At 45.0% G+C, this 12,654-nt stretch overlaps 1 protein-coding gene across 2 annotated transcripts in view; it reads left to right on the forward strand.

Moving 5' to 3' along the window:
• Nucleotides 1–12,654, forward strand: part of URB1 (URB1 ribosome biogenesis homolog) — an 81,101-nt gene that overhangs the window by 55,782 nt on the left and 12,665 nt on the right. For both annotated transcript variants that reach the window (XR_003727897.2, XM_015133032.3), the window contains exons 29-32: nucleotides 1,586–1,757; nucleotides 2,502–2,604; nucleotides 10,660–10,820; nucleotides 11,443–11,554. Coding sequence is in view for 1 of the 2 variants with exons in the window: in XM_015133032.3 (XP_014988518.3) it covers nucleotides 1,586–1,757; nucleotides 2,502–2,604; nucleotides 10,660–10,820; nucleotides 11,443–11,554 (548 nt within the window). In the remaining variant the exon portion in view is untranslated. The remainder of the gene's footprint in view (nucleotides 1–1,585; nucleotides 1,758–2,501; nucleotides 2,605–10,659; nucleotides 10,821–11,442; nucleotides 11,555–12,654) is intronic.

Here is a 12,654-nt window from a genome sequence, read left to right on the forward strand (position 1 = left end):
CTGCCCCGGGAGTCGCAGATGGGGCTGGTTGTGAAGGGAGTCTAGTTTCAGCTCCCGGGGGAAGAGTGAATCAAGGATTTGTCACTCACTGGCTCTGTGGCTCTAAAGGGCACAGAGCATTTCCGCAAACAAAATAAACATCCCGTCCTTAGATGAGGGAGCAGGCCTGAGCTTGGGGTGCTGCGCTGGGGACCTTGGACGCTCCGTGGTGGCTCTCCCGACGGTCAGTAGCGGGCAGTCTGCCGGTGTGCCTGGCGCATGGGCTGCCTGCCTGCCAGAAACTGAGGTGAACAGCGAGCATCCCTGAAAGGATGATTCTTTCCTTTTCTAACGTTAGTGACTGTTGTTTACTCGCACAGAAGCAAACCTGTATTTAGAAGAATTTTGTTTAGAAGTATTTAGCTCTATAGATGTTACTTGAGTGCCTGGAGGCGCTGGGCTTGGTGCTCTCAGGAAAACCTACAGGAATGAGATACAGTCTTCCTGTCTGCTGAGGGTATCAGACTGTGAGAAATTTAACATTTTTAAAGTGGCAGCTGACTCACGCCCCAAGATGTAAACCAGCTCTTACAGAAGCACCAAGAGCCAGGCTCTGTGTGCTCAGGACCAATTCGTGCCAGGGTTGGCATTTGGCAAGTCAGAGGGATTTAATTGAGGTGAGGTGGGCAGAGGGGCCTGGGACAGCAGGAGGAGGAAACAGCATGCAGGAGGTGGAAAATCAGGACATTTGGGAAAAGGGTGAGTAGCCCGGCTTATCGGGGTCATCGGATGTGTGCAGGGAAGCAGGCAATGGGAAGGCCAAATGAATTGGCAGTAGAGGGTGGAAGTACCAGACAGAAGCGTTTCCATTCCATCCAGGAGACAGCGGAGAAGCAGTCCTCGTCACAGCTGGGCTCTGGGGAGCGGCCTGGCAGCAGCGGGGCAGTGGATGGGGGAGGGAGGAGAAGAGTTGGCGGAAGCGCTAGGCTAGAGTCATTTTCTAGGAAGAAGGCAAGGTGGCCTCTCACAGCTGTGGTGGAGGTTGTGGTGTGAAGGTTGTCCACAGCATACACATGGTGGGCGTAGCCAAAAGGCTAGTGTAGGCAGACCTGGTTCAGTCGTGGCCACATGTGAGCAGTGAGAGATCAGGATTCTGCTGCTGTGGTCTAGCATGGACTCAGGAGCCAGACTTCCTGAGTTTGAATCCCAGCCCTGCAATATACCATCTGGGCAGGTGAGCAGCTGAGCAACTTGCTTAATCCTCTCCGCACCTCTTTGCCCCATTGGAACATGGGAGATAATAATAGTGCCCACCTGATGGAGCCATTGGGCAGATTGAGTGAATTGATCTACGTGAAGGACTTAGAATAGGCCTGCACATCATAAGCTCTGAGTAGACACCAGCTTCTGTCATCACCGACACTCACCCACCCTCAGCATCACCCTCACATAAGCTGTGATGGGATTGAGTGATGTAACATGTCACATGCTCAGAACAGCACCTGGTGTGAACTGGCGGCCTGACAACTGCCTGTTGTTGTTATCGGGATGAATTCCGTTCCCGGGGGGCCCTGTGACCAGTCTCTTTTCCCTTTTCTGGCTCTAGGGTGCTGCTGTGGGGCCCAGCGGCTGTGGAGCATCATAAGACATGCCGGAGCCTGGGCAGGTCATTGTGGCAGCAGCCGAGCGTCGGGGACATCCTTTGCCTGCTGGACCGGGATCGGATGATGCAGACCATCCTGCACTTCCCCCAGAACCGGAGGCTGCTGCCCTCTGAGGTGCGGCTGCTGCTGTTCTTTCCCTACCCACCCCGTTGCCCCAGCCGCAGGGGCTCCATCTGCACCCTCAGCTTCGTTTTTCTTGTTATTTACCATTTTATTAAGTAAGAATCTTATCATATTTAAAGGTACAGAAACCAGACCCTCATAAGCCCACCACCCAGCTGCGACAATGATCTGCACTGGCCACGTTTGTTCTGTTTATACCACTCTGCTCCCCTGCCCCCAAGGAGATGATTTTGCAGCACATCCCAAGGATCCTATCATTTCATGTACAGGCACTGCTTTTAAAGAAGTACTTTGTTTTATGCCCTTAAATATTCAAAATAATTTGAGCTCTGGCAATAGTGGGTAAACAGTTACGCCATACAGGTTGAGAATCTCTAATCTGAAAATGCCACATCTGAAACGCTCCAAAATTTGAGGCTTTTTGAGCACTAACATGAGATAGAGACGCCTTTGCTTTCCTGAGGCTCAGTGTACAGAGACTTTGTTTCATGCACAAAATTATCTTAAATTCTTGTATAAAGTTACCTGCAGACTATGTATGTTATGTGCATATGAAACCCAAATGATTTGTGTGTTGGTAGACTTGGCTCCCATCTCCAAGCTATATCATTATGTATGCAAATATTCCAAAATCTGAAACACTTCTGATCCCAAGTGTTTCAGATAAAGGATACTCAACCTATATTACCTTCGTGAGGTTGAATCACACATTTTTGTTGGTTTTGGCTCTTTCAGGACACACAGGAGCTGATATTCAAAGACAAGAGCAGGGTGGATCTTGATGGCCTCTACGACCCCTGCTTTCTCCTTCAGCTCTTCAGTGAGCTGACCAGGCCAGGTAACTACAGCCTTCTCTGGGGTCAGGGCTTGCTATGCGTTTGCTATGCGTGACTTCTCAGAGGTCAGGTTGATTATGGTAATTATTGCCACAATTACCAGATGAGGACCTGAATCTTGGAAATAATTCTTAAGGGATCTTCAGCCACCCTCTCATCTGTTCATTCCAGTGATTTTCAGCAAAGTCAGTTAGTATTTTGAACATACAGTGATGTAAAAAAAAATTGTAATTTTAAAATCTGGGAATGTCCGATTATCTTTGATGTTTCCCTAATTCCTAATGATGAGCATTTTCATTAGTTACTGGTCAAATACCAACAGAAATGAGAGATTTTATTCCTGAAAATGAGTCAGCCTGCTGAGGTTGCCTTTTTCTTGGCTTAAATACATTTTGGAAATTATGTTTTGTGTCTAGTAGCCTCAGAGTGGGAGTTCTTGTGGGTGGAATGGGTTGTGGAGAGAGAAAGAAACACGTACATGTAACACACATTGAGAAACACTGAGATTGATCTTCCCAGGCTGGTCAGGTCTGTTGGTTGGGGGCATTCTGACAGTGTGCAGGATAGCTCATTGTGGCTTGAATTTGCATTTTTCTAATGGCTAATGATGTTGAACATCCTGTGGCTTATTTGCTGTCTACATATCCTCTTTGGTGAAATGTCTGTTCATGCCTTTTGCCCATTTTCTAATGGGATGTTTTGTTTTTTGTTTTTTTAACTATTGCATTTGGGGATTTTTTTTTTTTTTTGTCTTTCTTTTTTTGACTATTGAGTTTTGAGTGTTGTTTATATATTCTAGATACTAGTCCTTGAAAGGATTTGTGGTTTGCAAATATCTAACAATCCGTAGCTTATCTTTTAATCCTCTTAACAGGCTCTTTCACAGAGCAAAAGCTTTTAATTTTGATGAAGTCCAGTTGGTCAGTTTTTCCTTTTATGGATCATGTTCTTGGCATCTAAGAACTCTGTCTACCCCTAGATCCTGATAAATTTTTCTTATATTTCTATCTAAACGTTTCTAGTTTTACTCTTTACGTTTAAGCCCGTGATCTGTTTTGAGCTCGTTTTTCTGTGAGGTGTGAGGTCTGGGTCCCGATTCGTACTGCTTCACCTGTTGTTGTCAGTTGTTACAGCCTCCGTGTGTTGAAAAGTCCATCTGTCCCGCTTGTGACAGATGGGGGTCTCAGCTGCTCACTGGGCCTCCGCAGGTCTTTCCTGGTGGGGACGAGTAGAAGTCGGGGCCACCGAGTCACTACTGGGCATGCTGAATGTCCTTGCTCTCTGCTCGGCTTCTTCTGACACCCCAGTGGGGTCAGGAGGAGTGTACTGTCACTGCCCAAGAGAGGAACATCCTGCCTCTCTCCTTGGCCTTCTCTGATGCCACCCCAGCAGGGGATCTGGGGCTCCTCCTTCCAGCCTGGCAGGGCTGGGGGTCTAGGCTCCACCTTTGCCGATGTGCCTGGGAGTGGGGCACAGTAAAGTGTTTGGCTGAAGTATCGCCATTATTGTCTCAAAGTTTTCTGCTTTGTTAGGCAGCCTTTTTTCTTTTTCTTTTTTTTTTGTTAGAACAGACTTTTGTTGTGGCCTTTGTGTGTAAGAGAGCCTGTCGACGTTTCCAGGTTGCTGACTTGAGCTCTAAGTCTAGGAGAGATGAGGCAAGAAGACAACCCCGGAATGCACTACCTTGTTCTTTGGGTCTCAAGGTCTCTGTCTGGTCTGCTTTCTTTCTACCTTCCAGAATCATCTTATATTTGTTCTACAAATGACGCTCAGTATTTTTCGTTCTGCTTGATAGGAAGAATAGGAAAAAGCGTGTCTATCTTGCCAGAATTGGGAAGTCTAAGTTCATTAATTTTTAACATTAGGTAATAGATTCACAGTTTGAAATTCAGCAGGTGCTGAAGGGTGTACAGGGAAAATCCGCTTCCTGCCCTACCTCTGGCCATAGTTTCCTCATTCTAGAGGGAGAACTGTTGCAGTTCCTCATGTTTTCCTAGGTCCAGCTTGAGCTCCCAGTGGGGTGTGCTGGGGGCTTCGAGGCACGCATTTTGCTTCTGTGCTGGTTCGCACGATCCCTGAATGGACTCCCAGACTTCACAACTGGGGAGATTTAGGTGCACTGGGGAGACCGTGTTCTACTATTCATCCTGTTTTCCTCCTTTTTAAACTTGAAAATTTCTTTTCTCTACAAATGCTCCTACTTCTGAATAGATTTACCAGTCCTCTATCGGTGCCCTTTGTATCCCTTTTAAAAAGATCAAAGAGGCTGGGATTTCATAGAGATCTTCCCATCAATAGGCCTTTGTGTTGGCTCTAGCTCCCCTTGGTGAGCACTGTGGTTTGTTGCTGAAGCTAGATTTTGTTTGCAAGAGAGCAGAAGGCATTTCATACAAATGTCAGATTACGGTAATAGCAAACGGATATCTTAATTGCCCTGATGGCGATTTTAAGCAGCAGGCTAACTGCAGCAGATCTCCTATTCTGTGGCCAGGAAGCTCTTCTGATTTCCCCTGTGCCTCAGTGGCGCTGGCTAAGTCTGTTACTCATCAAACATGGAAATAAAGTTTCCGTACTCTAAAAAAATGCAAGACTACTAGACATTTTAACTTTAGTGAATTATGACAAATCATTTAGTCTGTCCTCTGTCTCACAATAGAGCTTTCAGGAGAAAAAGGCTTGGAAAATGTTTAATAGCAAAATCAGAATGTTAATTTTCATGAAATCTTGAGTAGTGTACTTCCTCCCCACCCCCCCTTGGTCTGGGAGGACTTTTTTGAAGAGCTGTCACTAGTAAATGGTCTTTCAAATTAGGAAAATGTACCAGGTACCAGTTGCCTTATGTTAAATTTCCAAATACATCTATTTTAAGTTTTATTGGTTTAATATAGGTAAAAAAATTGCAGAACTTGTCTGTCCCAATCTTGGAAAGGAATTGCAATAGCCAAAAATTTACACAAAAAATTCATATCAAAGTAGAACGTTTCAAAAGGTATAGAGGTGGAGAGGGAAATGGATATACCAAAAACAGAAACAAAAAACCACTGCCCGAAAAGTACGTTTATTAGATGTTGCTCTGGGCATCTTGTCATCCTGAACAAAAAATGGAGGCCTGGTTTTTAAACAGATTTCATTGATTGCTGAAGGGAAGCATACCCATTCGTTGGAAGAGGCAGATTCCTGGCACTGAAATAGTTGAAGTGTGACATGTAGAAAAGTCAGTGGTAGTGACACCACCAGCCAGATCAGGGCATAGAACAGTAAGCAGCTCCTCAAGCCCCTCCCTCCCTAGAAGGGGCCAGCATCCTGTATTTGATCTTAATGTAAATGGCGATACACATGATGCAATCTTTTCTGCCAAGCTGCATTTATCCCATGTTATATTTGTGCGATTCAGCTACCCAGAGTGTAGCAGAAGTTCTGAACAGTATGTTTTTACTTCCTGCGGTGGCACCTGGTCCAGGTATTGCTAAACTAACTATAATCCTAAATTGATCATACAATTAATTTTTATATGTGGCTGCCAGTCTTGAGAGTAATTACAGTCTCACTGCTCCGTTTTCAGCCTTTTGCTGGAAGTGGGAACCTGTTTTCTTAACCTTATTGCTTTCCTTCTCTGAGTCCTTGGCCAAGAAACAGGGCCAACCAAGGCTGTTAGCAATGGCAGTGACAAATGCTTTTTCCACAGTGAACTCTTGTCCTCAACAGAACTGGGCTGAAATCTACAGCTCATAATTCACACATGCCACAAGGCAGCCAGAGCAGGAAGCCCCGTTTGCAATTCTCTGAGCCTCATCACCAGACGACCAGAGCGCACGGGTTCCTCTGACTCTTCTCACTGTGATGAGTCTAGCCCAGTGGGGTGCCTCTGGGGGATATTATGGAAAAAAGAGGTGTAAGGAAGATTTCTGATGCTCCAACAGCACAGTTACACTGCTACTGAAGCCCACTAAAACTGGGGCACATTGTTTTAAGAGTCGGGGTGTCACTCTGTCACCTAGGTTGGAGTGCAGTGGCACAATCATGGCTCACTGTATACCCAAACTCCTTTCTAGCTGTCCTCCTGCCTCAGCCTCCTGAGTAGCTAGGACTGCAAATGTGCACCATCATGCCTAGCTAATTTTTTTTTTTTTTGGTAGAGACTGTATCTCTCTGTGTTGCCAGGGGAACTCCTGGCCCCAAGTAATCCTCCCACCTCAGCCTCCCAAGTTGCTGGGTGAGCCATTACACCAAGTTTTGGGGCAGTTTTAGTTTTAATCCTTGATAACTTGTCCTGGTTAAGCCATTTTGATCTGAAGGTCTGTTAAGGCCAAGTTGCTATTCATGAGGTTCTTGAAACAAAGAGAATGGCATTTATAAATATTTTTAAATAGCCTATTATGTTTTCAACATTCTGAGGGCAGCTCTTTTCCATAAGTGTTACAAAGCCAAGATTTTCATAGACTAGCAGAGATGAGCACAAAACAAGAAACTGACTTTTCCTCATGGACACGTGGAAAATCCATTTGTCTTAGAATGTCAGTGATTACTAAAAATATCCCAGCCAGCTGAGTATTAGCTGCTTTTAGTGAGTATAAACTAAATGTTTAGACTGTTCTCTTTCCCAAATGTAGTCCATTTACCTATATTTGTTATGTACTTATGTAGGTGTCTCTTAAATACATTTCTCCCATCTTTTGTAAAACAATATAATTTTATCTAGTTTGGTGCTTTTAAAGCTTTTGGATTTCTTTTCCCCTCTTATCAGAAACAGTCACTTGTGAGAAATAAGAAAATTAGGATGGGCATGGTGACTCATGCCTGTAATCCCAGCACTTTGGGAGGCCAAGGCAGGCTGATAACTTGAGGCCAGGCGTTTGAGACCAGCCTGGCCAACATGGTGAAACCCCATCTCTACTAAAAATATGAAAATTAGCTGGGCGTGGTGGCACATGCCTGTAGTCCTAGCTATGCAGGAGGCTGAGACACAAGAATCGCTTGCACCCATAAGGCAGAGGTTGCAGTGAGCAAGATTGTGCCACTGCACTCCAGCCTGGGCGACAAAGGAGACTCTTCTCTTTAAAAAAGTAGAAATAAGAGAATTAGAAAATTTTGTTCCTAAACTGCTATGCCCAAGAGTCATCTGACTATGCTCTTTTCATCCTTTCACTTTTAGTCTATGTCTTGATATTGCAAATGGGTTTCTTGAAGGCAGCATGTACCTAGGTTCTGCTTTTTATCTAATCTGACCATCTCTGCCTTTTAATTGGAGTGTATACATCATTTATATTTAATGTGATTGTTGATCTGACTCTAAATGTCTTTTGTTGACTTTTAGCTGCAACTTTTGTATGTGTATGAGTGCATGCATGCATATTTTTACTGGTTGCTTTAGGGTTTATAGTACACATCTTCAATCTATTACAGTTTATCTTCAAGTGAGATGATACCACTGCATGTACAGTATAAGAACCTTGTAACAGTATAGATCCATTTCCTCCCTTCTGGCTTTTCTGCTATTCTTATCATGCATTACACTTCAGTATGCTATAAACCATACAATATATTGTTTTTGCTTCAAATTGTCATTATTTTTAGAAGAAATGTAAATATTTGATATTTGCCATATTGCTACCATTCCTTTGTGTAGATCTAGATTTCTATCTGGTATTGTTTTTCTTCTTCTTAAAATACTGCCTTTAAGAATTCTTATAGTTCAAGTCTACTGGTGACCAATTATTTTAGCTTTTTTGTGTCTGAAAAAAGTCTTAACTTTTGAAAGATTTTGATGGGGTATAAAATTCAAGATTGACAGTTTTTTCGTATAGTACTTTAAAGAAGTTGCTCCTCTGGTTTCTGAATTGGTTTTTTTTTTTTTTTTTTTTTTTTTGAGACGGAGTCTTGCTCTGTCACCCAGGCTGGAGTAAAGTGGCGCGATCTGGGCTCACTGCAAGCTCCGCCTCCCGGGTTCACACCATTCTCCTGCCTCAGCCTCCCGAGTAGCTGGGACTACAGGCGCCCGCCACCATGCCCGGCTAATTTTTTGTCTTTTTTAGTAGAGACAGGGTTTCACCATGTTAGCCAGCATGGTCTCAATCTCCTGACCTCGTGATCCACCCGCCTCGGCCTCCCAAAGTGCTGGGATCACAGACGTGAGCCACTGTGCCCGGCCCCTGAATTGGGTTATTTCTGACAAGAAATCTGCCATTCTTATCTTCATTCTTCTGTATGTCATGTGGCTGTTCTTAAGATTTTTTTAAAATCACTGGTGTCAAACAATTTGATCATGATGTGCTTTGGTGTGATTTTCTTTTTGTAATAATGCTTGCATGATATTCTTAATGTTTTATGTTATTGAGTTTCTTGGCTTTCTAGGTTTATAGTTTTTGTTTTTGTTTTTGTTTTTTTTTTTGTCAGATTTAGAAAAGTTTTGGCCATTATTTCTTCAGATTTTTTTCAGGGACCCCAATTACACATACCTACAGGACAGTGATGTTCTGTTCATTTTTTTTCTCTCTGTGTTTCAACTTGGATAGTTTCTGTTGCTGTCTTAAGTTCACTAATCCTTTTTGGTCTAGTGTCTAATCACTGATAATCCCATCTGTATTGGTCCGTTCTTGCACAGGTATAAAGAACCTGAGACTGGACAATTGATTAAAAAAAAGAGGTTTAATTGGCTCATGGTTTCATAGTCTATACAGGAAGCATGGCTGGGGAGGCCTCAGGAAACTCAATTATTGTGGAAGGCAAAGGGAAAGCAGGCACATCTTACATGCCAGAGCAGGAGGAAGTGGGGCAGTGCCACACACTTCTAAACAACCGGCTCTTGTGAGAACTCACTCGCTATGATGAGAACAGCAAGGGAAAATCTGCCCGGAGATCCAATCACCTCCCACCAGGGTCCCTGCCTCCGACACGGGGGTTTATAATTCGACATGAGATTTGGGTAGGGGCACAGATCCAAACCATATCACCATCCAATGTGTTTTTCAGCTCGGATATTTTCATTTTCACCTCTAGAAGCTTGGTTTTAGGTTTTTGTATCTTCTGTGTCCCTGCTTAATATGCTTAATCTTTCTGTAACTTTTAAAAATGTCATCAGTGAACTATCTCTTATTGATAGTATATTCCATGATTACTCATTTGGAGTAGTCATTTCAGTTGGCTTGTGTTTGATTCCCAATTAGGCCACTGGTCACTCTATCTCGAGAACATCATTGTGGGTAATTATCAAGATCAGTTTAATCATTAATCATGAATCCCTATTCTAAGGTTCTTCTTGATAGTATTTATCTTGCAAAATAGCCTGGGCTTTTATTAAGGAGTGGTGAGGTGTCCTCAGTTTGATTCGTGGAGAGCCCTCTAGGTTGTGGTAAGGCACATCCCCTCATGTGTCTGACCTTCTCCCTCTCTCTTTGAGTCTTCTCCACTCCTGTAGCGATTGTCAGCTTCTCTAGGCCTCACAAATGGCAAATGGATACCAGCCAACAGGCTCTCTGGACCGTAGCTTTTGATTAAGCTTGGTGAGCCACTTTTCTGTGAGATTTGTGTTGTTCGTTTGAAGGAAGAGCTAGGGTTGCAGAGTGAGTATGAGTGAGTCCTTCGTCAGGCTGGTTGGCATCAGCTGCCTTTTCCTGCTTTCACTGCCATACGTGCTTTCCTCGGTGATGCTTGTAGACAGACGCCCGCAGTGGAAGGCTGAGCAAGGTGGAAGCTGGGGACTGATTTTCTCTGCTGATTCCCAGTTGTGTTCCCCAGGCCGCTGGCATGCTGGGGTCTCCGCAGTGGGTCTCAGTGTCACCTCCAGTATCCTGACTCATTGGGTGTTTATGAGAAGTAATGAAATTATCCTGGTTGGGATGTATGAGCGTTTTAAAAACTGAAGGTATGGTCATTATTGCCACATGAAGGAAGAGTTTGTGTTTGTCTAACTTCAGCAGAAGTTAGGAGGAGTTGGAGAGAGACTTGCATTCCTTGTGCTTGGCGCAGGTAGCTATTGGTAAGACGCAAGAGGAAATTTCATTCTCCAGGTTAACAATAATAATGTGTGTGTGTTTCATGCTGTATCTTATTTCCTGTAGAGTTTGTGGTGGATTGTCGAAAATTTTTGGATTCAAATGCTCTGGGTCTAACTGTCACAGCCCTCAGCAGCTATGACCCGCAGATGCGAGCCGTAGCCTACCATGTCCTGGCGGCCTACTACTCACACTTGGAGGGGGCACGGTTCCATGAGCAGTCCCAGGTAAGTAGGAAGAGTGTACATCCCACTGTGGGGGTGGGCTGCGGGCTTCAGAGGGCGGGCTGTCCGCCCAGTTTGGTGGAAGGATTTACTAAGGATCACGGAGGTGGCGTGTTGCCGGGAGGTCTCTGCTAAAGAGCAGAAGTCTGTTCCCTTAGGAGGTGATGCCGGAGGTTGCCTTTGATCCACAACCCCCTGTGGAGGCTGAGAAAAGTGTCTCCATACAGGCTTTCTTGTGTTGTGTGTAGACAAAATGATTTGAATTCTACGGAGTATTTCTTTGGTCTAAACTCAGTGGTTAAGGTAGCTATTATCCACGACACACTGAACCTCAGAAACCTGTACCCCGTGGTGCTGGAGGAACAAGAGCAGATTAGCTTTTCGGGGCATGGTGCCAGACTTCTCTCTGCTGTTGTGCACATGACTGACTCCTAAAATAAAAACGAACAGCGTTCCGGAGATGCTGGCGAGTTGTGTCTGCTCCTGTGAGCTTCGTCTTTGGTGGCCCCTGGGATATGAGGAGCAGGCACACCCTGCCGAGCCCCGGTTCGGCTGCACCAGAGAAGACTGACCATAGTTCTGAACACGCTCATCTTACGTTTTCCTTTTCTGTTCTGTTTTCAAGCTACTTTACCTGTTGGATGTAGTCCGGAATGGGATTCGAACTCAGGACATGAGACTCACTTTTACCTTGGCTCTCTTCATTGCCAAAGCAGCCCTGCAGATTTTGAAACCAGGTACCACTGACATAATTAGGTTGAGGGGAAACTGGAAAGCTGAGGCTGAGCAAGTCCACTTCTAGGGGTTAGTCCCACAGGTGTAGTGGGTCACACATCTGTGTTCAAGGCCACTCCGTGCTCATGGTCGTGGAAGATGAGGAGTCCCCGAAGTCCCCATCAGCTCTGGACAGTAAATAGATGAGGGCTGTGAGGAAGTTCGTCATGGACCCCTGTGGGGTGAAATCCAGAAAAAATGAGATGACAAAGTGAAGTGCAGAACAGCATTTATAATGGAGGGAAAGATTGCATATTCCTATTTGCTTGTAGCTATAGAAAACTGTAGCGAGAGCAAGTCAAACTGAAGTTCAAATGTGGGCCGATCACATCATAGGGATTGGAACCCGGGGCTAAAAGCGTGGACATAGCCAGACTGTCCCGGACTTCCCCATGCCCGTTTCTTCCTCTAAGATGGGGTGATGATAGGACCCACTGCCTCTAGCATTGCTGTGAGGGTGATGAGGATCACGCACTTCTTTTGTTTTTTGGTGCTTTTTTTGGAGACACCGTCTGGCTCTGTCACCCAGGCTGGAGTACAGTGACATGATCTCGGCTCACTGCAGCCTCGGCCTCCCAGGCTCAGGGAATCTCTCACCTCGGCCTCCCGAGTAGCTGGGACTATAGCAAATGCCACCACGCCTGGTTGATTTTTTTGTAGAAACAGTTTCATTATGTTGCCCAGGCTGGTCTCAACTCCTGGGCTCAAGCGATCCTCCTGCTTCAGCCTCCCAAAGTGCTGGGATTACAGGTGTGAGCCACCACACCTGGCCTAGATCACACACACTCACACACATGTAAGTGCCTGGCACAGTCAAAACCCATCGGTGATAGCTGCCGTCACCATCACCGTCATTATTAATCATTGATTCATGCTTAGGCTTACGGGTCCTTGGCTACAAAGCTTTTGGTGTATGAGTACTGTGCAGGTATAACCCACGTTGTTAGAACAAGGCTCCTTTTTGTTACAGGAATGGGGCTACCACTGCTGAGATACTGTGACTAGAAGTGAGCTCATTCTAAGACTGGTTTTGGTTATGGAGAGAAGAATCATAGAAAGTTGG

Source organism: Macaca mulatta, chromosome 3, assembly GCF_049350105.2.
Source record: "Macaca mulatta isolate MMU2019108-1 chromosome 3, T2T-MMU8v2.0, whole genome shotgun sequence".
Classification (NCBI taxonomy): Eukaryota; Metazoa; Chordata; class Mammalia; order Primates; family Cercopithecidae; genus Macaca; species Macaca mulatta.